The sequence below is a fragment of the Rhinatrema bivittatum genome, chromosome 1, assembly GCF_901001135.1.
Source record: "Rhinatrema bivittatum chromosome 1, aRhiBiv1.1, whole genome shotgun sequence".
Classification (NCBI taxonomy): Eukaryota; Metazoa; Chordata; class Amphibia; order Gymnophiona; family Rhinatrematidae; genus Rhinatrema; species Rhinatrema bivittatum.
The window spans coordinates 311,797,992-311,825,878 of record NC_042615.1 but is presented as its reverse complement, the minus strand read 5'-3'; the positions used below and the strand labels follow the sequence as shown (position 1 = coordinate 311,825,878).

At 45.8% G+C, this 27,887-nt stretch overlaps 1 protein-coding gene across 5 annotated transcripts in view; it reads right to left on the bottom strand.

The window, feature by feature from the left end:
- Positions 1–27,887, bottom strand: part of EIF4E (eukaryotic translation initiation factor 4E) — a 289,910-nt gene that overhangs the window by 56,870 nt on the left and 205,153 nt on the right. For all 5 annotated transcript variants that reach the window (XM_029597416.1, XM_029597420.1, XM_029597412.1 and 2 more), the window contains one exon: positions 14,089–14,202. In XM_029597416.1, the coding sequence (XP_029453276.1) occupies positions 14,089–14,202 (114 nt within the window). The remainder of the gene's footprint in view (positions 1–14,088; positions 14,203–27,887) is intronic.

Below are 27,887 nucleotides of genomic sequence, written 5' to 3'. Positions count from 1 at the left end.
TGGAGGAGTCCGTGAACCAGAATAGCCATGGAGTCTGCTGAAGTCTGAAGAAATTGAAGTCTGAAGACATCTGTTCTCTGGTACATTTTCTTCCAGAAACAGGACAGTATAGTTGCTAGCTTATTCCAAAAAGCTTGAGTAGCAGAGAGATTCTGAAGGACAGAAATGCTAGGCAAATCTGGTGGGGTACCGAAAGGAATCCCCATGGAATCTTCCACCTCCCACAACAGGGAAACTGAGCAGTCTGAGGAAGAGAAGGCAATGTCCAATAGAACTCCAAATTTACAGATTACACTTCTTCCCCTTCTCGTTCATGAAGGGACTCCCTTGGAGGAGAAGAATCCATCACCTCATGGGAGGCCTTATTCCCAATTCTGGAAGTTCTTGAGAAGAGGCACATACCTGTGTGGGGACTTTGGGCAGATCACTATGAAGGATAATTTCCTCTATCTTGGGCAAGTTTTAATCTCTCTGCCCTTCAGAGTCTAAGCCCTGGAACATCTGCAGTAGCAGATATGAATAAGCATGGCCCTAGCCCCAGCCCCCAACCAGCTGGACCTTCCTCGCCCTAAACTTCCCTGGCAAATCTACCACTGCCCACCCCTTGCTTACATTTGCCAGCAATGAAAACCCCTTTTTAAAGGGCCATGCCACTAGCAGGCCCTCCCGCTGTTGGGTCAGGCACCAGAATATCTGCCTCTTTACTTGCACACAGAGGACACCAAAACACTGCCCAATCCTACTAGGCCCTGAAAAAACAAATCCAGCCAGTCTCCATCTTAACTCTAGAAGGCCATTGGACACAGAAGCCTGCTACAGAAGATTAGTGACTACCTGCATGACCTTGTTTATTCACAGTAGTCCAGCTAGGAATGCCAGAGAAAACTCTTGATGTTATCAGCAGCCACTCAGGCCATAAAGGGCTGCACCTTACATGGGTTCTTCTGGCAGCAGGCAGGCCCAGTGCTCTTATTGCACGTGCCTTTGCTAGCGTTTTTCCTGATCTACACTACACCGCCAAACTAAGCTTACCTACAAACCAAAATGAAGGCACATGCCCAAGGGGAGGAAGCTAGAAAGCCCCAGACTTTACAAGCACTACCCCAACTGTGATCTAACTTTACTCAGCTCACTAACCACCCAACATGTCTACTCCCCACTCTACAACTGCCAAATAGGCAACAGCCTGTCCTACCCCCAAATTGGCTATATTTCAAAAAACTGAAGTAAAGCCTCAGAAAACAAGGGTGTTATGGATTGGAAAAAAAGGACTACAGCTAATCCATTCCAGAGTGATCCTGGATGGCATAGTACTGTCCTTCAGCCACCAAATCTGCAGCCTCAGTGTCTTAGTCCAAACTCTTTGGAGGCTCAAAAGTAATCAGTAACAAAAGCCTCCTTAACTGACAAGTCTCCTCTTTGCAACAGACTTGTGTGATCTCCCATCTAGACTACTCTAACTTCCTCTACATAGGATTACATAAGCAGCTCAACTATCGGCTACAACTCATACAAGATGCAGCAGCCAGAATGATGCTAAACAGCAGAAAGTTAGACCTATCAATCCACACTGAAAACCCTATGCTAGCTGCCTCAATATTATGCTACTTTCAAAATCCTGGTCCTAGCTTTTAAAGCCCTTAAAGGCTGGGCACTGAATGAAGAGGTAGAAATTGGCATTGCAGAGACCTAGTGGAAGGAGGAAAACTAATGGAACTGTACTATACCAGGGTACACATTTTGCAGTAAGAGGATGGATCAACTTGGTGGGGGAGGAACTTTGTTAGAGATAACAATCCTGGAAACTCCATGTGTGATGGAGAAAGAGTATAGCAGTTGGAATCTGCTATCATCCACCTGGACAAAATGAAGTGATGAAATGCTAACAAATTAGGATACAAATTAGAATACAAATTAGAATGCAATACAAAGCATTGTGTATAATTCATAAACTAATCCATGATGAAAAGGCTGATTGGCTTAACACAGCACTGCACGTACATGTACCACAAAGAAACCTTAGATCTGCCAATAAAGCTCTACTAACTGTTCCTGCTGTTAAATCAGCACGCCTCACTCAGGTAAGGGAAAGTGCGCTGTTGCTAGCTGGACCTGTTCTATGGAACTCCATGCCACTCGAAATAAGGCTGCAGAGAAATTTGAAACTATTTAAAACTAGTCTGAAAACCTGGCTTTTTAAACAAGCTTTTTATAAAGATAACGAGGAGGAAAACAGTTGGAAGATAATGACGCATCAAGTAAGCAGTTTTTTCCCTCTAATATCTCCAATTGCATATTAACGCTAGATTTGAATTGCTTGACAGTTTTTCAACTGACATATAAGCCTTAATTAACAGTGTGATATGCCTGATGAATGTATATAAAATTTTATTAATTTATTTATAGGTTATGTTACCGTTCTATGATGGCACATGTATAATTTATAATCTATACCAAATATAGTTTTTTCTTATTGTGCCTTTCTGTAAACCATTGTGATGGTGAATTAACTTGATGGTATAGAAGAGTTTTTAAATAAATTAGGAAAGCTAGCAAGATCTGGCAGCACAGTAATGGGAAATTTCAATTCGCTGAATACTGATCAGACAAATGTAACATCAGGATATGATAGGGAGGAAAAGTTGCTAGATGAAATGACTGCTTCGTGGAGAAATTGCTCTAGCAACTGATGCAAGAGGGAGCCATTTTACACTTAATTCTTAATGGAATGCAGGATTTGGTTCAATAAGTAACTATGATGGGGGCCGCTCGGCAACAAGGATCATATTGTGATGAAATATGACTTAGCAATAAACTTTCAAAAGGAAGACTGATAAAATGAGGAAAACAGAAAAAATGAAAGATGCAGCTATAAAGTTTAAGAATTTAAATCAGGCATATGGTAGTTTAAAAAGAGGATCTTGGAAGCCCATTATAGATGTATTCCACACATTTAAAAAAAATGGAAGGAAGGCTAAACTGCTGGCATGGTTAAGAGGTGAGGTGAAAGCTCTTTTGGCTCAAATAACCTATTACAAAAATTGGAAAAAGGATCTATCTGAAGAAAATAGGAAAAAGCATAAGCACTGGCAAGTTAGATGTAGAATATTAAGGCATGCTAAAAGAATTTGAAAAGAAGCTGGCCACAGAGGCAAAAAACTCAATTTTTTAAAATATATATGAAGTCTGTGAGGGAGTCTGTTGGACCATTAAATGATCGATGGGTTAAAGGAACGCAGAAGATAAGACCATTGTAGAAAGACTAAATAAATTATTTGCTTTGGTGTTTATTGAAGAGGATGTTAGGGAGATACCCATGCCGGAAACTGTATTCAATGGCTTCAGTTCTTCTGAATCACCAATCACAGTGAAGCTGGAAGATGTAGTAAGGCAGATTGACAAATTTGAGTAGCAAGAAGCCTGGAATGTCTGGAAAGCGGACACTCCATGAGTTAAGTAGCATATTCAAAGCAAATTGGAGAAATTAGGCTCTGGAATTCATTGCTGGAGAACTTAGTAACTAAAAACCATATAAAGTGACATTTTATATTCTTTATTACATTGAAAAATTACAACATTTAAATATTTGATATATTACCCACAAAAATATGCATCTAAAAATTCTCCCTCCATTCATACATACCCTTACATACTTCCAACTTCTCTTCATAAAACCATCTCAATCCTCTCGGATTAAGTCACATACCAGAACTTCCTTACAATGTACTATAAATTTTAAATACAATTTTTTAAATACAAATAAATTTGTATTTAATTTGTATTTAAAAAATTGTATTTAAAATTTATAGTACATTGTAAGGAAGTTCCGGTATGTGACTTAATCCAAGAGGATTGAGATGGTTTTATGAAGAGAAGTTGGAAGTATGTAAGGGTATGTATGATGTAGGAATGGAGGGAGGATTTTTAGATGCATATTTTTGTGGGTAATGTGTCAAATATTTAAATGTTGTTGTAATTTTTCAATGTAACAAAGAATATAAAATATATGTCACTTTATATGGTTTTTGGTTGACACTTGTGTGATATATAATTTAAGTAGCCAGTATAATTATATCTTGGAGAATTTAGTAAGGCAGTTAGCATAGCTGGGTTTAAAAAAGATTTAGACAAGTTCCTGGAAGAAAAGTCCATAAACTATTAACCAAGTACACTTAGGTAATACCTACTAATCGCTTTGCGAAAGCAGCATGAGATCTATACTGTTTGGGATCTTGCCAGGTACTTCTAGTCTGCATTGGCCACTATTGGAAACAAGATCTGAGCTTGAGGGACCCTCAGTCTGACCCAGAATAGCAATTCTTATGTTCTTATCCTTCCTCAGACTCTCCCTATATACACCTTCCCAGCCACTGTGCTCACATACTCAAGCAAGACTAGAGATACCAGTTCCCAAAGAAATCTGACAAATAAACATTCTCAGGATCTGTTCTCACCCTCAAACACTGCCACTCAGATTTCAGAAACCCAGAACAGCTCATTCTTGCTAAGGGCTCTTGGTAAAGCTGAGAAGGAACTCTGTGCCACAGCAGCTGCACCTGCTGTAGAGGCAGCTAGCTTCAAAACAGTACACATCAGTTATGTTGATCACACCCAAACAGCACTTTGCTTCCTCATGAGTAGCACTGCTATAGCTCTATTAGCAGGACTAGGGCTTATTTGCCAAAATGCTTGTGTCTGACATGACCAAGGGCATGTGAGCTCTGCAGCAATGACACGGATGGCAGTCTGATCAACAACGGGTCTGGGTAAAACAAATGGCTCTGTGGCATGAGGATCTTCTGTGCCATGAAGGTCAATGGTACTTACACTGATGAGGCTATTTCCTGCCTCTATGTCTATGAGGGCTGTTGCAGTAGAGCTCTTCACAGACAGCAATGAGGAGGATGGCCCTAAAGGGGATTCTTATATCCACTTGGATAAGTTCTTGGAGGAGATGTCCATTAACTGCTATTAATCAAGTTTACTTAGGGAATAGCAACTGCTAATAATTGCATCAGTAGCATGGGATCTTCTTAGTGTTTGGGTAGGTTCCAGGTTCTTGTGGCCTGGTTTGGCCTCTGTTAAACAGGATGCTGGGCTTGATGGACCCTTGGTCTGACCCAGCATGGCAATTTGTGTTCAGGCACACTTCTTGATATCAAGCTTTTGCTCAACACTTGACCTGAGATAGATCCAGGAAACAGTGTCTTGAAGGGAGTGGGTGGGGGTAAGTATTGAAGCCTTCTTGTGCAGAAAGTCTGATGAAATCTCACTCCTAGAAGAGGAGTGACTCACCTTGGGCTTTCCCACACTTGGTAGAGCATAAAATTTCTGTTTGAGGGGCTGTCGAGGCAGTGGTAAAAAGCAGAAGTAGCAATAGAGCAGATAAGGACAACTAAAAGACCAAAACAAAAATATTGAGACAGACAGATCAGAAACTCAGACTAAGCTCCCACACATGCTCAGTAAAGTCTTTACTCCAAGAATTGGGTCTATGTCGGTCCATCAGGTGACATATACCACATGTTCTAGCTAATTCATGATTGTCAGAGACGATCCCCTATTCTGGTGTTCTATCCTCAGACCAGGATGTCAATATAGTCCAGAACTGCTTCAATGAGGCCCTGGCACTAGCATGGCCATGGTCTGTGCATTGGGCTTTTCAAGCTGAGCTTACTTATATCAATCAGGTAGGCACAGAGTTTCCCTTGCTAGGCTTGGATCACTCAGTATCTTTGAGCAAATGTGACTTTAGTTTTTGCCAAGGCAAGGACATCTTAAACAAGCAGTATGTTACTATTTGAAACTGCTGTTTTGCTAGACTATGAACAGCAAAACTGGTTACTTATGAGTCTTCTCCACTGACAGCAGAACAAATCAGCCACACAAGTGGGTGGTACCCTATGGTGCTGAAACAGAGTACAAACTCACAAATCTCAGAATAAAGAAAGTTTAAGTTGAGTGCACACAGGGTTCTCTATGTTGCCGTTTCCACCCTAGTTGCTTCAGTTATTTCACAAGTAAAGCTTCAACTGAGGAGGGGGAGGCTGATTTGTTCTGCTGTTTATGGAAAACATCCATTACAAGTAAGCAATTTTGCTTTTTTGTGGAAAAGCTAGACGTAGTCCAAGTGTCTAACTAAAAACTCACCTGAGCTAAAAAATTCTAACTTATCCCTATCAATTAAAAAACAGAATGAAAATACAAACAAAAGAACAAACTTTGAAATGTTTGTATGCTAATGCAAGAAGTCTAAGAAGTAAGATGGGAGAATTAGAATGTATAGCAGTGAATGATGAAAGAAAAGAAGGGTAGCCCCTTGTGTCTCCACTGCAATAAAGGATTGTTTTAAGACTACAGGCATCTATTTCTTTTCTTTCATCCTGACGGCTATTATAGATCGCCTTCCTTCATGCTTTTTAGCAGTGAATGACAGACTTAATTGGCATCTCAGAGACATGGTGAAAGGAGGACAACCAATGGGACAATGCTATACTGGGGTACAAATTATATCAATGACAAAAGGGAGCACCCGGGAGGCAGTGTGGCGCTTTATGTCCGGGATGGCATAGAGTCCAAAAGGATAAACATCCTGCAAAAGACTAAATGCACAATTGAATCTTTATTGGTAGAAATCCCTTGTGTGTCGGGGAAGACTATAGTGATAGGAGTATACTACACTCCATCTGGTCAAGATGGTGAGCCGGAGAGTGAAATGCTAAGAGAAATTAGGGAAGCTACTAACCAAATTGGTAGTGCAGTAATAATGGGAGATTTCAATTACCCCAATATTGACTGGGTAAATGTATCATCGGTACATGTTAGAGATATAAAGTTCCTGGATGGAATAAATGACATTTTTATGGAGCAATTGGTTCAGGAACAGACAAGAGAGTGAACAATTTTAGATTTAATTCTCAGTGGAGCAAAAGCTCCATGCGAAAGCTAGGGACCCGTAGGTGTCGGTTGACAGACTTGAGGTCCAGGATGGGCCTGAAAGTGCCCTCCTTCTTGGGCACTATGAAATAAATGGAATAATGCCCAGAATGTATCTCCCCTGCAGGCACTGGGATTATGGCTTTTAGGGACAGGAGCCTCTGCAAGGTAACTTCTAGTGCCGTCCTCTTGAGGGGTGAACAAGGAGATTCCACAAACTTGTCCGGAGGGGGATGAAGGAAGTCCAGGTAGTACCCTTCTCGGATGATGGCGAGGACCCACTGGTCCGAGGTAATCTCGACCCACCTGTGGTAGAAGAGGGTTAGCCTGCCCCCTATGGCTGCTACCCCCGGATGGGTCAGCTGATTGTCATTGTGGGGTGCGGCCGGGACCAGAACCCAAGCCGGTTCCCCTCTTGTTGCGCTTAGTCCGAAAGGACTGGTTCCTGGCCTGTGGACGGGGTGCTTGGTAGCGAGTCCTGTACGGGTTGAAGCGCTGCGAGTTTGTACCTCTGGATGGTCTAGGAAACGGGCGCTGGCTCCTCCTTGGCCTGTCTTCTGGTAGACGGGGTAATGGAGAAGCGCCCCATTTATTGGCCAGTTTCTCGAGGTAGCTGCCGAACAGGAGGGATCCCTTAAAGGGCATTCTCGTGAGACGTGTCTTGGAAGAGTCGTCGGCCGACCAATTACGTAGCCAGAGCTGCCTCCTGGCTGCCACTGCGGATGATACTCCCTTGGCTGCCGTACGGACTAGATCGGAGGCTGCATCAGTGAGAAACGAGAGAGCTGATTCCATCTCTTATCCCGGGGTGTTGTTCCTGGCCTGTGATAAACAGGAACGCGTCACCATAGTGCAGCAGGTCGCAATTCGTAGGGACATGGCTGCCACCTCAAAGGCTTGTTTCAAAATGGCGTCCATGCGCCGGTCATGTGTATCCTTGAGGGCCATCCCCCCTTCCACCAGAATGGTGGTGCGCTTCACAATTGCGCTTACTATGGCGTCTACCTGAGGGCACGCCAGCATTTCCTTAGCTGCCGGGTCTAAGGGGTACATGCCAGCCAAGGCCCGACCCCCTTTGAATGAGGCCTCCGGCGCATTCCATTCCAGATTGATTAGCTGCTGTGCTGCTTGTAGGAGGGGAAAATGCTGAGTTATTTGACGCAGGCCCTCTAACAGGGGGTTCATTCTCGGTTCCCCCGGGGTGTCATGGCCCGGAAGAACCAGTTCAGACAGGCATTGAGAGATCAGGCCTGGAAGATCCTCTTTCAGAAAGAAGCGCCTCATGGTTTGATATTGTTCAATCCCCGAGGGAAATTCTCCCTCCTCGGGGGGCTCTTAGTTTTCCTCAGGGCAATCTGAATCCCCATAAGTGGGGCTTCCGGGTGGCGAGCGGCCGTGCCTAGGCCTTGAGGGTCCAGGAGCCGGGTCATCCGGTACATATGGACCCGTTCGGGGCGCAGCCTGCATTGTGACAAAGGCACGAATCCCCTTAAATAATTCCACCCAGGAAAGCGAGGCCGAATCTTGCCTTAGGGGCACCAGGTCTCTCGGGTTCCCTGGCAGCTCCCCTCTGCCTGCTAGGTCCGGGGTGTTCCCTGAGGAACTGGCAAGTACGCTGGGTTGCGACCGGTCCTGGCCTGGAGCTCCCAGGGCCTCTTCACATTGGGCACATAGGGAGTCTGCTTCCTCGCACTGTGTGGCTCTGAGGTTGCATGCAGAGCAGAAGCTTATGCCTGATTCTGGAGGTGCCGGCTCCGCTGACGCATGGGCTCTCTTACGCTCCATCTCGTCTATTACAAAGCGCAGACTCTAGCTGGGTTAATATGCGCGAAAGATGTGCGCCTAGCAACGGGCGCCTAGCAGCGGGCGCACAGCAGTGGGCGCCTAACAGTATGCGCTTAGCGACGGGCGCCTAACAGTATGTGTGCTTATTGCGAACCAGGACAGAAGGCATCGGCGAGCAGACAGGCAAAATGGCAACCCCCTTGGCGGGTTGCCACGTAGGCAGACTGCTACTCCTCGGTTCCTCGGAGACCAACAAGAAAATGTACGCCTTACCTTGTCTTCAGCGCTTCCCGGCTGCGACCCAGGCGGTCTCCGGCTGCAGGGGGGAGAGGGTGATTAACGTCACCGCCGTGCTCGAGGAGGTGCACCCGCTGCCTCTAGGCCGCGCCCGAACTAGTCTCGCTCGGGGGCCAAGCCGCGCCCGAGCCATTCTCACTCGGGGGTTAGGTCCCTGCCGCGAACCGGCCACTGGACCGAGGCACTCACCTCCGAGGGACCACGGAAATCACCTCGGGAAACTCAACTGGGGGAGTGACCGAATGGTTTCACCACAGGAGTGCGGGGCTAGTCTTCAGGTAGGTTTCTTCTAAGAATTTAGTCGTTAGAATTTGGAAAAACGCTCAGCGAGTGTAGGTAGCTCCAAACTGCTTTGGAGACGGAAATTACTGAATTGCTGCACTTCCTGCGGGGGTATATGTACCAGTGCTGACGTCAGATCCGTCTCCAACTGCTAGCACGCGCACACTATACTCACTTGTTTTGAGTCCATCTGCTACACGCTAGGAAAGAAGATTTTACAACTTAAGCTCTTTTAAACTTGTGAAGCTGAGTTTAAAATTCCTACTGAAGCCCTGAGCTTAATTATATGAAAATTTTAATTTTTCCTATTTTACTTAACAGGGCATATGACACTAGAAAGTTTAGTGTGGGATCTCCCAAAGATCTATGGACTTGGCAACTGAGTGAGGTAGGACCCTTATTCAAAAAACAAAACCAGCTTCACTCACTAGTCAAGAGTCTACTATATTAGAGTGTTGGTATTGTATTTCCAAACATATTCCACATTTCTAAAATAATTTAAGCTTTCACACTACCTGTCCTAGGCCAAGGAACCTTCTGCAGTCTTAGGCTGTACCTATTAGCTAGTGCTTCTCTACATTTTGAGCACAATTTAAAGGGCATTTTAACTGATCTTAGCAATTTCTCAGCCATTATGTACAAGGTGGTTGCTGGACAGGCCCAGTATGCTGGGCCTGTCCAGCAACCACCTGTCCAGGCCCAGGCAACAATGAAGGAAAGCAAAACACTTTTAAACCTACTCTAAGGCAGAACTGAGGAAACAAAAACAAACATTTTGAAGTATAGTAATACTCACAAAAAATAACATGGCAACAGCCAATGGGGAGTGTGGAATCCCACCTGTTCAGAGTGGGTGGCAATGTAGGAAACCCTAACTCATGTTTAGTTTTAAATTATTTTTCTGAGCTTTGAGAGTTCACTCCAACCACAGCACTGGAGGATGCCACTCATCTGCGAGGCTTTTAGTCTGCTTGCCCACAAAGAAAAAGTTGATAAAATCAAAAGACATATTTAAGACTATAAATGTGCAGAGAAAAAAAAATAAGTTGTCAAATGAGTGAGCAGAGCTGAAGCTGCAACTCATGCATCTAGCTGAGCAGCAAAGAAAAATGAAACATTGAAATAAGACTAAAAAATAATGCAAGGTTGCAGATTCTAAACAGTGAACAAGGAAAAACAGCTGGAAAACAGTGATGGCAAGCCTTCCTACTAAAAATGAATCTCAGAAGTTTTTTTGTTACAAAATTGTGATTCATCTGTATGTTTATTGCATCTGCTTATCAATGGTGCATTACAACTTCATGTGAAGGCAATATACATTTTAGTAAGGCTTTTGTCAACAAATTTCTACTTAGGGGTAAATGAATGATCTTTTAATGATTTTGTTCTGTTTTATTTGCATGTAAACTATTTTTTGACAATACAGTTTCGTTAATGAATTTAACCACAATAAGGATGTGCTCCACTCCATAGTTTGGCTGACTTTAAATATGGTCAAACAATGGAGAAATTACTTACCTGATAATTTCATTTTCCTTAGTATAGACAGATGGACTCAGGACCAATGGGTATAGTGTGCTCCTGATAGCAGTTGGAGACAGTCAGATTACAATCTGACGTCAGCACTATATATACCCGTGCAGGAGGCTCTGCTCTTCAGTATTCTCCTCGAAAAGCAATAGTGGATGTGTGTGTGTTTGGATAACTTGGTTAACTTGAACTAGTTGACGAGAATTGTAGCTGGAGACGGCCAGTGTAGTCAACCAAGAAACGCCGACACCCGGTAACTATGGGTGTCTTAACTGGGGGTAAGTCTGGCTTACCCTGCTTGTCTTGCTCTCTGGGATTGTCACCCGAGGTTTCCGTATTTTGAGGCAGCCGTGGGCAGGATACTGAGTCCATCTGTCTACATTAAGGAAAACGAAATTATCAGGTAAGTAATTTCTCCATTTCCTAGCGTGTAGCAGATGGACTTAGGACCAATGGGATGTACAAAAGCTACTCCCGAACCGGGTGGGAGGCTGCCTGTGGCCAACTTAGTACTGCCCTAGTGAATGCTGTGTCCTCCCTGGCCTGAACATCCAGGTGGTAGAACCTCGAGAAGGTGTGAATGGAGGACCACGTTGCCGCCCAATAGATCTCGGCAGGTGACAGCATCTTGGTTTCTGCCCAGGACACTTCCTAGGCCCTTGTGGAATCAGCCTTGACTTGTAGAGGTGGAGGCTTGCCTGCCTCTACGAAGGCCGCCTTGATTTCTTCTTTGATCCAGTGGGCTATGGTTGCCTGCGAGGCTGCCTCCCCCTTGTTTCTTCCCGCTGTGAAGGACGAATAGGTGGTCTGTCTTTCGTACAGATTCCAATCTTTCTAGGGAGCGGACTAGGAGTCTGCCGACTAAGATGGCGTAGGCAGCATGAGTCTTCAGAGTTTTTATTCTTGTCTGGAGATGGCAGCGAGATGGCTTGGTTTATATGGAAATGAGAAACCACCTTTGTAAGGAAGTGTGTAGCTGTACAGATCCCAGTGTGAATCTGAGGAACAGTTTCCGACAGGATAGCGCTTGAAGTTCGGAGATGTGACGGGCTGAACATATTACCACTAGGAATGCAGTCTTCAAGGTCAGGAGCCGTAGGGACAGACCGCATGTAGGTTTGAAGGAAGCTCCCGCTAGGAAGTAGAGTACTAGATTGAGATTCCATAGGGGTACCAGCCACTTTAGTGGTGGTCGGATTTGCTTCACCCCTCTCAGGAAGTGGGAGACATCTGGATGGGAAGATAGAATGATGCTGTCCACTTTGGCTCTGAAGCAGGCCAGGGCGACCAGTTGAACCTTGGAGTTTAGACAACCCCTTCTTCAGGCTGACCTGCAGGAATTCCAGGGTCATGGGAATTTTGACTGTGAGTGAAAAGATGTCACAGTCTTCACACCAGGCTTCAAATATTCTCCATATTCGTATATAAGTTAAAGATGTTGAAAACGTGCGTGCTCGGAGCAAGGTGTCAAATTACTGCCCTTGAGTATCCCCTCTTCTTCAGGAGAGTCCTCTCAATGGCCAGATCGTAAGAGAGAATCAAGTTGGGTCTTCGTGGAGGATCGGTCCTTGCTGGAGCAGGTCCCTGTGTGGAGGTAGACACAGGGGGTTCCCTGCCAGAAGTCTTTGCATGTCTGCGTACCACAGCCTTCTTGGCCAGTCCGGGGCCACTAGAAGTACAAGCGCCCTGTGGTGTTCTATCTTGCGGATGATTCCGCCCAGTAGTGGCCATGGAGGAAAGGCGTACAAGCAGGTCTTCCTGTGGCCAGGTTTGGATGAGGGAGTCTATCCCCTGGGATTGAGGGTCTTGTCTGCGACTAAGAACTTGGGAACTTGGGCATTGGACCGGGTTGCCATAAGATCCATGGCTGGGGTTCCCCTGTGGTCTATTATCAACTGGAAGACTGTGGATGACAGCCTCCATTCCCCTAGATCTAGGCTTTCTCTGTTGAGGTAATCTGCAGTGACTTTGTCTTTTCCCGCGATGTGGGCGGCCGAGATCCCTTGCAGGTTTGCTTCTGCCCACGTCATTAGGGGGTCTATTTCCATGGAGACCTGTTAGCTTCTGGATCCTCCCTGGTAATTGATGTAGGCCACTGTTATGGCGTTGTCCGACACGACTGACAGCTTCTCCTCGGATTCTGTGACTGAATCGTAGGCAGGCTAGTCTGACTGCCCGGGCTTCCAGTCGGTTGATGTTCCATCCTGACTCTTCCTTGCCCCATTGCCCCATGGCTGTCAGTTCCTGATAGTGGGCTCCCCACCCTTGTAGGCTCACATCCGTGATGAGCAAGACCCAGGTCAGTGAGGATAGTCTTACACCCTTGCTCAGATGGTCTTCTTATAGCCACCATAGGAGCTGGGTCCGTACCTATGCTGGCAACTGAAGGCGGGCGGTGAAGTCCTGGGACATCAGGTTCCATCGTGACAGTAGAGAATGTTGTAGTGGTCACAGTTGTTGCACAGTTCTTAGGTGGCAGGCTGGGCAGAGGACTTGTGACTTGGCTTTCTTGGCCGGTGATGCCATGGTTTGGACGCTAGAGTCATTCAAGATTGGTCTGTGCGTTTATATGCGGCGCACTGGGTGGCTTAGATATGCGCTCCAGGGCGAATATGTGCGTGCAAATTGCAAAGATATGCATGCAGGCCACTATGCGTGCTTACGGAGATACGCGTGCCGCTATGAGCACAGGCTTAACTTGTGTGCCCGGCGCAGTTGGGCGTGCCACTAGTACCTTCACCGCCGCGCTCTGTATTGCACCTGCTGCCTCACAGCTGCTCCCGTTCCTGGGAGCTAAGTCCATGCCAGGAACCGGCTACCGGACCGAGGCTTACCTCTGACGGATCTCGGAAATCACCTCAGGAATTCTCGACTGGGGGAGGGACCCTTAGGTATCACCGCAGGAGAGCAGGGCTCGTCTGTAGAGGTAAGAATTTCTTCTTTATTTTGGAATTTTCTTCTTTGGTTTGGATTTTCTAACACTGTGCAAGCGTGTGCATAGTCCCGAACTAAGGAGACTGAGAAATACTGAAGAGCAGAGCCTCCTGCACGGGTATATATAGTGCTGACGTCAGATTGAAATCTGATTCCGTCTCCAACTGCTATCAGGAGCACACTATACCCACTGGTCCTGAGTCCATCTGCTACACGCTAGGAAAGTAGTTATTGACTTTCGTGCACTTAACCCCTTCAAAACATTTACATGTTTTAAACAAAACAAAAATAAAGAAAACAGACATGGAACCAAAAGGAACTTACTGTCTCTAGCCAAAAGCGATCTAGATCATTTCGTCTCTGCTGTTTGTTTAATGTAATTAGCCATCGCCCTCCTCGCTTGTTTTTCTCATCTTCCCACATAGGTTCTATGCCATCCTGTAAAGCACAATTTAAAAAATGTAATGCCTAGATTTCACTACATCATGCAGCTGATCATATCTTTACAATGGCAATCTAGTGACAGAGCCTCAAAAATAATTCTTAAAAGCTAACTTTGCCCAAGCACAAAAGTGCGACCATTTCATCAACTGATGCTATGGAATACAAAGATGCCATTTACATCCAGAAATGTGGTTTCTCAACCTAAAAGCTTGTTTGTAAAGCCTGAATTTGGCAGATAAACTGCACCTTATTCACTTTCCTGGTATTCAGGCATTACTGCTGAACACATTAGGCAGAGCTGTTCATTGAATGAAAACTATATTTGAGGAGTGTTAGCTAAACATGCCATAAATTCATGCAAAACAGACCTGTAGAACATGAAGGCTTCAGCAGGAAGGAAAGAAAAGCAGGTTTGCTTACCATAAACAGTGTTTTCCGTAGATAGTAGATGAATTAGCCATGCTGTCTGGGTACATCTTTCGTGCCACTAGTGGCGAAGCTCTCTAAGTCTAGTAAAATCTTTCAGCTAGGTGCTCCCTCTTGTATCTTGAGCTTGCTTGAGACTCCTCAGTCCGTATCAAAGCAAGTTAGTATGCTATGTCAGAACTGTCCGGGGAGGCGGGCAGGTTAGCATGGCTAATTCGTCTGCTATCTACAGAAAACACTATTTACGGTAAGCAGCCCTGCTTTTTTCACGTAGATAAGCAACTGAATTAGCCATGCTGTCAGGTGTCCCCAGCTGTCGTATTGAGCAGAGATATAAATGTAGTTTATCTTTTTTGCTCAATACGTTAAAGGCGGACAGTTCTCATGAAGGCGTTTTATGTGTAGAACATGTGCTCTTCTGTAGTATAGTCCGGCCCATGTGTGCATCGTCCGCAGTCTGTCTAAACAGTAATGGGATGTGAAAGTATGCAGAGATGACCACGTCGCCGCCTTACAGATGTCTATGAGAGGCACTTCATGGAGGTGGGCGATAGACATGGCCATTGCATGAACTTGATGCACTTTAGGTGTTGATAGATGTTCTGAACATTTGATAGCAGAACTGTATGCAATTGGATATCCAGGAAGATAAAGTTCGTTTTGTCACTGGAAAAAGCAAGTTTGCTTACCGTAAACGGTGTTGCCATAGATAGCAGGATGAATTAGCAATGCTGTCATGGGATCTGTCAGTCAGGTCCGGGAGGCGGAGCTTGTCAAAGCAGAGATCAGAGCTTTGCTCTCTGCGGCTGCGTGTCTGTTCCCGCGCAGGAAAGTAACGGAATCTCCTCAGTCTGTGATTAAGCTGAAGTGTAGACGAAGACTAGGTGACTGCCAGGGAGGAGGGTGGGTCAGCATGGCTAATTCATCCTGCTATCTACGGAAACACCGTTTACGGTAAGCAAACTTGCTTTTTCCCGTCGATAGCAGGGCTGAATTAGCCATGATGTCATGGGAGTCCCAAACTCCCGATCACGTTGTTCATGATTTATATATTTGTACGTGATCTTTGACAGTGTGGCGGTCACTGTGGATATGAGGATAGAGACTGCAGGATTGCTTGCCCTATCTTCGCATCAGTGGCTGCCTGTTGATCAAGGCAGTAGTGAGATATGAAGGTATGAAGTGATGACCATGTAGCTGCCTTACAAATGTCTATGGGTTGCACATTCTTTAGGTGTGCCAATGAGGCTGCTACTGCTCTGACTTGGTGAGCTTTAGGCTCTGAATGTAGTTGTAGTTTGTTTGTCATAACAGAATCTGATGCACTGTGCTATCCAGCTGGAGATGGTGCATTTAGCTACTGGTAATCCAGGTGCCTTTGGGTCAAAGGAGACAGAGTTGAGAAACACGGGAGTCCGAGTTTGTTCTCTCTTTGTAGTATGCTAAGGCTCTTTTGCAATCTAGTGTATGTAGTAGTTTTTCCCTATCATTTGCATGAGGTTTAGGGAAAAAGGTGGGTAATTCCATGGTCTGACTGAGATGGAATTGCAAAACCACTTTTGGTAGGAAGGATGGGTGAGTTCAGAGAACTACAGTTTGGTGATGAAATTGTAAATATGGAGAATAATGGACCAAGGCCTGTAATTCACTAACTCTTCGTGCAGATGTTACTGCAACCAGGAATACAACTTTCCATGTGAGGTATTTAATATGTGCCAAGTCCATGGGTTCAAACAGGAAAAGCATGAGCTGTTCCAGAACTATGTTGAGGTTCCACGGAACTGGAGGCTTAGAGATCGGAGGACGAAGGTGAGTTAACTCCTTGATGAAACAAGTTAGTAAGGGGTGACTGGAAATAGGAATATTGTTAAGTGGTCTGTGATATGCCGCTATGGCACTGAGATGAACTCTAATGGATGAGGTTGCAAGACCAGCTGTGTACAGTGTATGTAGATAATCAATGAGTAACTCAGGTGAACAGTCTAATGGTGGTACCCCGTTAGAAGTGCACCAGGTCGAGTATTGTTTCCATTTATATCTATAGTTTTTCCTTGTTGAGAGTTTCCTGGATTCTAGCAAAATAAGTTGTGCCGAAGTGGAAACTCCCTGTTCTGTTAAAAGGAGCCTCTCAATCTCCACGCTGTCAAATGAAGAGATGAGTGCAGTGGGTGTAGAAGCGTCTCTTGATCTTGGCAGAGAAGATCTTGTCGATTCGGTAACAGAATTGGATCCATGATGGATAGTCCGAGAAGGAAACTGTACCATGGTTTCCTCGGCCAGGCTGGGGCGATGAGTATCAGTTGAGATTTGTCTGCTACGCACTTTTGAATTGTCCTTGATCTTGAGCGATCCTGAATTGGCTTGGTCTTATCAGCAGAATTTGGGAACTTGAGTATTGATCTCCGTTGCAAAGAGATCTATCGAAGGTGTCCCCCAATGCATGAATATGTCTTGGGCTATTTCTGTATTGAGTGCCCATTCGTGAGGGTGAAAGATGCGGCTTAACCTGTCCGCTCTTGTATTTGCCACGCCTGGTAGGTAAGTTGCTTGCAGATGTATGCAATTTGTGAGCATGTTCAAAGATTGTCAGGGTCTCCTTGCAGAGGGACCATGAACCGGACCCTCCTTGTTTGATGATGTAAAATATTGCCACGATTGTCCATGTAGATCATGACCCTGTGGCCCTTCAGGTGGTCTTGGAATACATGTAATGCATTTTGAATTGTTCTGAGTTCCAATAAATTTATTTGCAGGTTCTGTTCCAAGATTGTCCATAACCCTTGTGTTTCGGAAATCTCTAGGTGTGCACCCCATCCCTTGCGAGACGCATCTGTGGTTAAGACTGCATTGTGAGGAGGGGAACTGAACAATGCTCCCTTGGACAAGGTGGATTCCAGGAGCCACCATGTTATGTCCTTTCTCATCTCGAAGGTCAACGATACCTTCTGTGTCCATGGTTGCGAGTGTTTCCATTGACGTTTCAAGCCCCATTGCAGGTGTCTCATGTGTAGCCTGGTGTTGGGAACCGTGAAAATAGCGGCCGCCATGTGGCCTAGGACTCCTAAAACTTGTCTCGCCGAAGGTCTCGGAGTATGGTTCAATCCATGTAGAAGGTGACAGAAGTTTGATATTCTGTCGTTTGGTAGGAATGCCCGGGTTGCAAGTGGTGTTCAGGCATGCTCCTATGAATTATAGCTGTTGTGTTGGTTGTAGGTGTGATTTTTGAAAATTGATTACCAATCCTAATTCCTGCAAACATTGTATCACCCGATGGAGGTGATCGAGTAAGATGTTTGGAGCTAGGGTGATTATGAGCCAATCGTCCAGATAGGGAAAGATGGTTATACCTTGTTGTCTGAGATGAGCCACCACCACAACCATGCATTTGGTGAAAACCCTGGGTGCAGCCGATAGTCCAAAGGGGAGAACTTTGTACTGGTAGTGTTGATTCTTGTAGCGGAAGCATAGGTAACGCCACGCGGATGGGTGGATTGTGTGTGTAAGCATCCTTCAGATCGATGGAACACATCCAATCGTTTGTTTGAATCAGAGGAAGAATTGATTTCAACGATACCATTTTGTATCTCTTTGGTGAGAAATTTGTTTAATTCCCTCAGGTCTAGTATGGGACAAAGACCACCCGACTTCTTGGGTATGAGGAAGTATGGGGAATAAAATCCTACTGATTGGATCCCTGGGGAAATTTGTCGAATTGCTCGTTTGCGAAGTAAAGCAATTTCCTCCCCAAGTTGTGGTTGGAAGTTGTGTATCTTGAGAGTGGAAAAATGAGGTAATATGGGTTTTGTGACAAACTGGAGTTGGTAACCGTGCCGTACTACCTCCAAAACCCATTGATCGGATGTTATCCTCTTCCAGGCTGCCAGGAAAGAATGAATCCTGCCGGGTGGTGCTTGATGCTGTGATGGTGGCTGGGTAACTAAAAAGGAGTCTATTTTACTGCAGTAGTCCGCTTTTGTGCCTGCTGTCTCTGGTTACGTGCTTCACCTCCATGTTGGTTGGAGGTATTCTGTTGTGGAGCAGGACGCTGGTAAGAAGGGTATGTCTGTGTACGAAAGGACTGGTAAGACCTGTAAGATCCCCTGGCATATGATTGTCGACGAGTAGATCCCATAACACGATGCGTGGTCAAATAGTGGGGTTGTGATGTTAATGATTGTACTGCTAGAGCTTCCTCCTTCAGTTTACCTGTGTCCTGGAATCATTCTCCGAACAGGTTATCTCCTGTACATGGGAGGTTTGCTAGTTTGTCGTGTAAATCTTCACGTATCGAACTTGAGCGTAACCATGCTAGTCTTCAGGCTGCAATGGCTGTTGCAGATGCCCTGGAAGATGTTTCATATGCTTCATAGATCGACCTCAAAAGGTGTCGAGAACACTCTTCCATGTCATGAAGAGGTGGAGGTATCTGATCTGCAGTTGAAGACAACATACCTTTTATAGCTTGTATGCACTCATATAGGTATTGTACCATGTAGAATTGATGGTGCATAATTCGTGCATTCAACATTGAGTTATGGTATATTTTTCTCCCAAACTCATCCAAATATTTGTCTTTGCCTGGTGGGTATGAGGAATGCGATTTCGTTTTCTTAAATCTTTGCATTGCCAACTCTACTACAATTGAAGCATGAGGTAATTGTGGTATAGAGTATGGTGATGTTTTCCTCATACGGAATTTTATATCCATCTTTCTGGAAACCGCTGAGATTGCGTAAGGTGTTTCCCAGGATTTCTGTAAGACGGAATGCAGAAGTTCTTGTGGTGGAAGAGACATTGGTTCTCCTGGAGTATCAAAAATCTTTAAGAGACCAAGGGTTTCTGATCTAGGGTCTGTCTCTTTTTGGACCTCTAGATGCAGTACTGTACCCAATTTTTTCAGAACTTTTGGGTATGTAAGGACTTCTGGAGGGGAATACGGCTCCTGAGGTTGTTCCTGCGGATCAAATGGGAATCCCGTAGATGATGGGGATGTTTGCGGTGAAGGAGAATCAAAAGATGTATCCTGTTTATAATGCGGTGAAGTTGGTTGGTTCACTATGGGAGATGTTAGAGAACAGTCGGTGGAGCCTCCATCAGTCTGTCTCTTATGTTCCAGAGAACTGACAGAGGCAAGATTAGACATTTTGAATGATGACTGAAGTGTTTCATAAAATCCTAAGGATTGGGACAATTGATAGAATGCCTCTTTTATATGAGGGGGCATTATTGTACGATCATCTGGTTCTTGTGACTCACATGCTTTAGGTTGCATTGGAGTGGTCTGAGGTAAAGTACTATATACTTTATGGTCTTTCTGTTTCTTTTCACATATGTCCATCAAATCCTCTGAAGCTGTAGAAGCGTTAGAGGAAGCAACTTTTATTACCTCTCTGTCAGGTCGATACAGTAAAGTGTGCTCCGTCGGAGCGCACTGTCAGCTTGCTCTGGACGCGTGTTTTCCCTTACCCCTTATTCAGTAAGGGGAGGAAAACACGCGGCCCACCCGCGGCACCTAATAGCGCCCTCAACATGCAAATGCATGTTGATGGCCCTATTAGGTATGCGCGTGGGATCCAGTAAGTAAAATGTGCAGCCACGCCGCACATTTTACTCTAAGAAATTAGCGCCGACCTTTGGGTCGGCGCTAATTTCTTCCGGCGCCAGGAAAGTGCACAGAAAAGCAGTAAAAACTGCTTTTCTGTGCACCCTCCGACTTAATATCATAGCGATATTAAGTCGGAGGTCCCCAAAAGTAAAAAAAAATAAAATAAATTTGAATTCGGCCCGCGGCTGTCGGGCCGAAAACCGGACGCTCAATTTTGCCGGCGTCCGGTTTCCGAGCCCGTGGCTGTCAGCGGGCTCGAGAACAGACGCCGGCAAAATTGAGCGTCGGCTGTCAAACCCGCTGACAGCCGCCGCTCCAGGCCAAAAGGAGGCGCTAGGGACGCGCTAGTGTCCCTAGCGCCTCCTTTTCCTCGTTTGCACCGCGTCACCTCATTTGCATACTGGATCGCTCGCACCGGCGAAGGGCCGGTGCGTGCGCCGGGAGAGCGGGCGTTCGTCCGCTCTCCCGCGGTTTTACAGTATCGATCCGTGAGGGAGAAGGTATTTGAAGGTGGTACATGAGATGATTTAGAAGTCGAAGGGCTTATTTCCCATGTTGCACTCTTCTTTGCAGACCTTTTGTGGTGGGAGTGCCGACAGTGCTTATGATAATAGTGTGACGACGAGTCTGTCTGACTTCTAAGTGAAGATGGTGATCGCTTTCTACGTTTTATGGTAAACTCTGTCGAAGTAGCTCTCGAAGAAAGGGAAGTACCCGAATGAGATGGGGTTATGGATGGAGAGGTGGAGGAAGACCTCTATGAATGTCCACGTCGGCGTTCTAACCCATGTTGTATTATCTGAAATGGGTGTTCCAATGTTTTGTGCGCCGATCTAGACTTGTGCGCATCTCTTTTTGGCTCCATGCGCACAATAGTTATCGGCACCGATGTCTCCGGCGCCGTGTGCACAAGTATCTTCGGTGCCATGTTCAATGCAGTCTTGTGCGCCGATACTTCTTCAGGAACATATGGCATCTTAGGTGTATAAGTTTTAGGCACCGAGTTTTTTGGCGCCAGTGTCCCTTGCGCTGGCGATTCTGGCTCTATGGATTGTTTAAAATCCAATGGCCTTTGCCGGCTCGCCAAGTCCTTACCTCCAAGATTGGAGGACCGAGGATCCCATGATGCCCTCTTTTTTTGAGGGAGCCAGTAAGATAGTGGGGCCAGGTGACGAGTGAGCCTCCGAAGGTTCCGGTGAGGCAAAAAGTTCTTGAAGCCTGTAGGCCCGTTGTTTCAGGGCTCTCAGACATCCTTGAACAAAATTCACAATCCTCACGATTGTGATCTGGCCCCAGGCATCGCTAACATCGGTCATGACCATCTGTGACCGACATTACCTTGCTGCAATTACAGGGTTTAAACCCCGATTTTGACTTTTTTTTTATGCTGAGAACAGCTCTGCGTGCGATCCCGCGCGCGGAAAGAACAGACTGAGGAGATTCTGTTACTTTCCTGCACGGGAACACACGTGCAGCCGCAGAGACCAAAAAACTCTAATCTCTGCTTTGACAAGCTCCGCCTCCTGGACCTGATTGACAGATCCCATGACAGCATGGCTAATTCAGCCCTGCTATCGACAGGAAATCCTGTTGCGTTTGGGTTAGATAAGAGGAAGAGTTGTGAGGGTCTGTTAGGTATGTGGGTGCGCTGTTTGTAATAGGCAAGTGCACGTTTACAGTCAAGGGTGTGAAGTTTTTGCTCATTGTCTTTGGCGGGAGGTGTTTGATAAAAACTGGGTAATGTGATGGTTTGGTTTAAGTGAAAACTGGAAACCACCTTCGGTAGAAGACTTGGGTGGGTGGGTGTAATGTCACTTTGTCATGATAAAATTGTAGGTAAGGAGGGTAGTGAACTAAGGCTTGAAGCTCACTAACCCATCTAAGCTGATGTTAGGGCAGTCAAGAAGAGTACTTTCCAGGAGAGGTATCTTAGGTGACACGTGTCCATCAGTTCAAAGGGCAGTAGCATTAGTTGCTCTAGGACTATGTTGATGTCCCAGGGCACTGGCGGTTTTTTGGTCAGAGGGCATAAGTGTAACACCCCTTTCATGAATCTGGATATAGAGAGTGACAGGATATGGATTCACCGTTTAGAGGAGTATGATAAGCTGCTATAGCACTTAAATGTACTTGTAGAGAGGCTGTCGCTAGGCCTTCTGTGTAGATAAAGGTAGGAGAGAAGGCATACTGGTGGGCAGGTAAGTGGATCAATACCTGTAGTTGAGCACCAGGAAGTATAGCGTGACCACTTTCTTTGGTAGTTGAGTCTAGTGGGCGGTTTTCTAGAGGAGACTAAGATGTCTTGGAGTGGAGGAGCAATGTTTGTTTTGGAAAGCGAGCCTTTCAATCTCCATGCCATGAGGTCCAGGGAGGAATGTAGAGGATGAAGGAGTGATCTGTTCTCCTGGGTAAGTAGTTGAGAGCTGTTGCCCAGAGGAACAGGGTCCCTTATCGATAGTTGTATGAAGTAGCTGTACCAGGGTTGTCTTGGCCAAGCTGGCGCTATGAGAATCAAATTTGCTTTGTCTTCGATGCATTGTTGGACTGTGCGAAAAATGAGTGGAATCTGAGGAAAAGCGTACGGCAGACCTTGAGACCAGTCTAAGAGGAAAGCTTCCGGAGCTAGTCAGAGTGCTTGGGTACACTGAGCAAAATGTGTCTACTTTTCTGTTGCGTTCCGTCACGAACATATCGATGCAGAGAAGACCCCAATTGGAGAATATGCGATGTGCTGTCTCCTGATGTAGTTCCCATTCATGGGGTGAAATATTCTGCTCAATTTGTCTGCTCTGGAATTGACGACTCCGGGCAAGTAAGCTGCTTGTAGGTGGATGGACCTGCTGTGTGCCCATTCCAAAATCTGGATTGTTTCCTTGCAGAGGTTCCAAGAACCTGACCCTCCTTTATGTAAAACATTGTGACTTTGTTGTCTGTGTGAATCATTACAGTTTGTCCTTGCAAGAAGTGTCTGAACGCTCGAAGGGCATTTCGTACCGCTCGGAGTACCAGCAGGTTTATGTGCTGGTTGTGCTCAGTCGTGGACCATAACCCCTGAGTCTGAAGATGGTGTAGGTGAGCTCCCCATCCCGTGGGAGAGGCATCTGTGGTGAGTATTACCTGGTGTCGAGGGGGTCGCAGAGGCAATCCCATGGATAGTGCGGATGGACGTTATGCGTGCAGGGGTTGATAATGGATGTAGGAACTGAATCCATTGATGTTTGAGGCCCCATTGAAGGCGACGCATGTGTAGACATGAGGGATCACAGACAGATGCTGCCATGTGTTCTAGGATGGTCATGATTTGGAAGGGCTGGAACAGTCATGGTTTGCAAAAGTGAAGACAGCGTATGAATAGCGAGTGCCCACGGGTGCAGTAGGAATGTTTTGTCTTGAATTGAGTCTATATAGGCCCCGATAAACTAAGGTTTGTGTTGGTTGAAGGTTTGACTTCTCATAGTTGATCAGGAGACCCAGATTGTCAAGGCAAGAAATGGTGTAAAGTAAATTCTTTTGTAGGAGAGACTGGCTGGGTGCTACTAAAAGCCAGTCGTCCAGGTAAGGAAATATTTGCACCCCCCTGACGACTGAGGTGTGCCACTGCTACTGCCCTGGGGGCAGAGGAGAGGCCAAATGGTAGTACCTTGTAGTGGAAATGCCAGTTGTCCATCTGGAAATAGAAGTAACACCAGGAATTGGGATGCATTGGTATGTTGTCATATGCATCCTTCAAGTCCAGTGATCTCATTTTGAATTTCTCTTTGTGGATGTATTTGTTGAGCGCATGTAGGTCCAGGATTGGATATAGGCCTCCCGATTTCTTGGGAATGAGAAAGTACTGTGAATAGAAACCGGTGTGCGGTTTTGACTTCCCGTAAAGAGAGGGCCCCTTTTGCGCTGCTTGATGTTTCTGGGGAACTAAGTGTGGTATGGTTGGAAAGTATGTAAAGTGGAGAGAATAACCTCCTTTTATTATTGTGAGAACCTATTGATTGGATGTGATGTTGGACCATGCTGGGAGGAATTTGGCTAATCTTCCTCGTACTGCCAGTGTCTGAGCTGGTGGCAGAATTATCCTCAAAGATTGCTGTATTTTTGATGGTTGGGATTCAGTTGTTGGACGAGCCTGTAGAAGGGCTCTTGTCCTAGGACGCGAACCTTGTGACTGGTAAGGTTGAGGCCTATAATAAGAGTATGGCCTGTAGTTCCTTTGGTAAATGTATTTCTTGTATGATGGGAATAGTCATCTGAACGATCCAGGCTGATATGGGGATGTTAGGGACAATACAGTTTTCTGTTTTGTGACTGTTTCAGTGAATTTGTCACCAAATAGATTATCCGGTCGGCATGGGAGGTTAGCAAGTTTATCATGGACATTGTCCCTGATTGCGCTTGACCAGAGCCAGTCTAATAGTCTTGCAGCTATAGAATTTGCTGGCTTTTTGAAGACACATTGAAGCCCTCATATATAAACTGCAGAAGATGTCTTAAACATTCTTCCATGTTGTGGAATTCTGTAAGCAGGGTAGAGTCTGAGGAGCCCTGTGTCAGGTATGGTTTTAGAGCCTGCACGTTTTCGAACAGGTATTGGGCGATAAAAAATTGATGGTTTTGAATTTTTGCGTTAAGCATGCTCGATTGGTATGAGCGCTTCGCAAAGTCGTCCAATAATTTAGCATCTCGTGCCAGTGGTGTATTTGAATGCAACTAGACTTTTGCTTTTTGCATTGCACATTCTACAACCGATTGATGGGGTAGTTGTATGATAGAATAAAAGGGGGAGTCTCTCATACGATATTTAGTATCAGTTTTACGTGAAGTAGATGGGAGTAGTTAGAAGGGTGTCAAAGGACTTCTCCATGAGGGCATTTAGCACTTGATGTTGAGGCAGTGCTACTAGTTCGCTAGGAGCGTCAAATATTTTTAAAATGCCCATCTCCTGACGAGGATCTTGAAACTTTCTGGTCTCCACATTTAGGAATAGACCTACTTTCTCTAGAAACTGTGAATAGGTTAAATCTTCAGGTGGAGATGCCAGTTCAGGTGGAACCTCAGTTGGATCTGAAGGGTATCCTGTTGATGAATCATCCGAGGAAGATGTAAGAATAAACTCTTCCAGGGGTGTTGATGGTTTCTGTGGCTGTACTTTTGGTGATGGCCCTGGAACAGTGGGGTCTTCCGGCATAGATTAACTTCTGAGGAAGCGGTGGGGGCCGGTTTTGTTGATGTTCTATCTACTTCAAAAATTGCGATAGGATGTTTGTTATCTGGGTCATAGCTTGCAAAGCTAGCCCAGAGGTTGAAGGTATAGGTGTAAGGGCTCTACCAGAGATGGGGTAGTAGGAGGTGCCATGGTCAACGGGTTTTGGGATGTACTGGGATTGGATCCGAAATCCGTCCGGGAGAGAATGATTGGCCGACAGACATGTCTCTGTCAGTCGACCACAAGTAGTGGAGAAGGGTCCCTAGGTCTTTTATGGCCAGAAGTATGTTTCTTTGGCACTGGGTGCTTCGGTTGTTTTGGTCTCAGATCCTGCGTCAACGTGCGCCGGATGAGTCTGTGGTGCGTCGACTCGACACTGCTGCGACACACTCTGCTCCGCGCATCGGTGCATGGATGCTCCCGAGGCGCATTGGAGCTTCGGACACCGCTCCTGTTCCTTGCTTCAGGGAGCCGGTAGCATCAGTAAGGCGTGCAGCCGCGACGCCGCCAACATGCCCTGCACCAGTTCTTGAAGGGGCATCAGCTGTGGGTATTTTCCCAACAGAAGAAGCCCTTCTGTGAGATGTTGCCTTCTTTTTGCCCAGAAATGACCTAGTACAGGCCTCTGAAGGGGCATAGGAGCCCGATGGTGCTGCCTTAAGTTGCTGGATTTGAGCTGCTCTCTGGTGCTGCGCTCGAGGACATACGGCAACAGTCCCTGCAACTTTCCTGATCATGATCAGGTCCCAGGCATATATAGCATGACTGATGGCCACCAGTCACTTTTACCACAAGTGCAGAATTTGAATCCTGGGCGAGGCATGATAGTAAAAATAGCCTCTCTTGTGGTGGAAAAGTTTTATTTCTTCTCTTTTTACCTCACAAACTCAAAATAAAAATTAAAATTAAAAAAAAGTCTGGAGACACAGAGCTCAGCATGCGATCAGTCGCGCGGAAAAAGACAGACTGATGAGCCTCAGGCAAGCCCAGGAAGATAAGAGGGAGCACCTAACTGAAAGACTTTACTAGACAGAGCTCCGCCACCTAGTGGCACGGAAGACGTATCCAGACAGCATGGCTAATTCAAGCTGCTTATCTACGTGAAAAACACAAAAATTGGTATGACAGATGGGAGGAAAAACAAATAGTCTCACAGGAACTAATTTTGCTAACAGAACAAGTTTCAAGTCCTGGGAAGAAACATCTGCCTGAAGCCATTCATAGACCCATAAAGTAGGTCCTGATTTTCCACAGATTTCTATGCCCTTTCTTCCTAGGCCTCCCCCATTGTGCTACTCTCCTTACCTCCCTTCCTTCCCATTAATACTGGACTCACTAATTACATGGCCATAGAGAGTAGAGTTCTTTTTGCAATACAGTTCATAAAATAAAAAAAAAAAAGTTCTATAATACAGGACCTAATATTTGTGTATGATGTTAATACAAACTGATCAGTACTCTCTAACCAGAGGAAGGGTACTTTGGTCTTCTACAGGGTAATTTTTAAACTGCCTGTGGTGCTTGCAGGACTGCAGATGCCCCTGTGGGTCTGCAAGCAAATTTTCAAAGGAACTCCCTGAACCATTTTCTTTGAAAATACAAGCCAGTTTGCTCATAGTAGGTGTAAAGTGCCCATGGACTTTGCACTTGCTTTGAAGGAGGTGCAAACTTGAGAAATTACTATTTATTGATAATTTCCTTTTCCTTAAGGTGGATAGATGGATTCAGGACTAGGGATGTGAATCGTTTTAGGACGATTAAAATTATCGTCCGATAATTTTAATATCGTCTTAAACCGTTATGGAACACAATACAATACAGATTCTAACGATTTATCGTTATAAATCGTTAGAATCGTGAGCCGGCACACTAAAACCCCCTAAAACCCACCCCCGACCCTTTAAATTAAATCCCCCACCCTCCCGAACCCCCCCCCAAATAACTTAAATAACCTGCGGGTCCAGCGGCGGTCCGGAACGGCAGCGGTCCGGAACGGGCTCCTGCTCTGAATCTTGTCGTCTTCAGCCGGCGCCATTTTCCAAAATGGCGCCGAAAAATGGCGGCGGCCATAGACGAAAAAGATTGGACGGCAGGAGGTCCTTCCGGACCCCCGCTGGACTTTTGGCAAGTCTCGTGGGGGTCAGGAGGCCCCCCACAAGCTGGCCAAAAGTTCCTGGAGGTCCAGCGGGGGTCAGGGAGCGATTTCCCGCCGCGAATCGTTTTCGTACGGAAAATGGCGCCGGCAGGAGATCGACTGCAGGAGGTCGTTCAGCGAGGGTTCCGGCGCCTCGCTGAACGACCTCCTGCAGTCGATCTCCTGCCGGCGCCATTTTCCGTACGAAAACGATTCGCGGCGGGAAATCGCTCCCTGACCCCCGCTGGACCTCCAGGAACTTTTGGCCAGCTTGTGGGGGGCCTCCTGACCCCCACGAGACTTGCCAAAAGTCC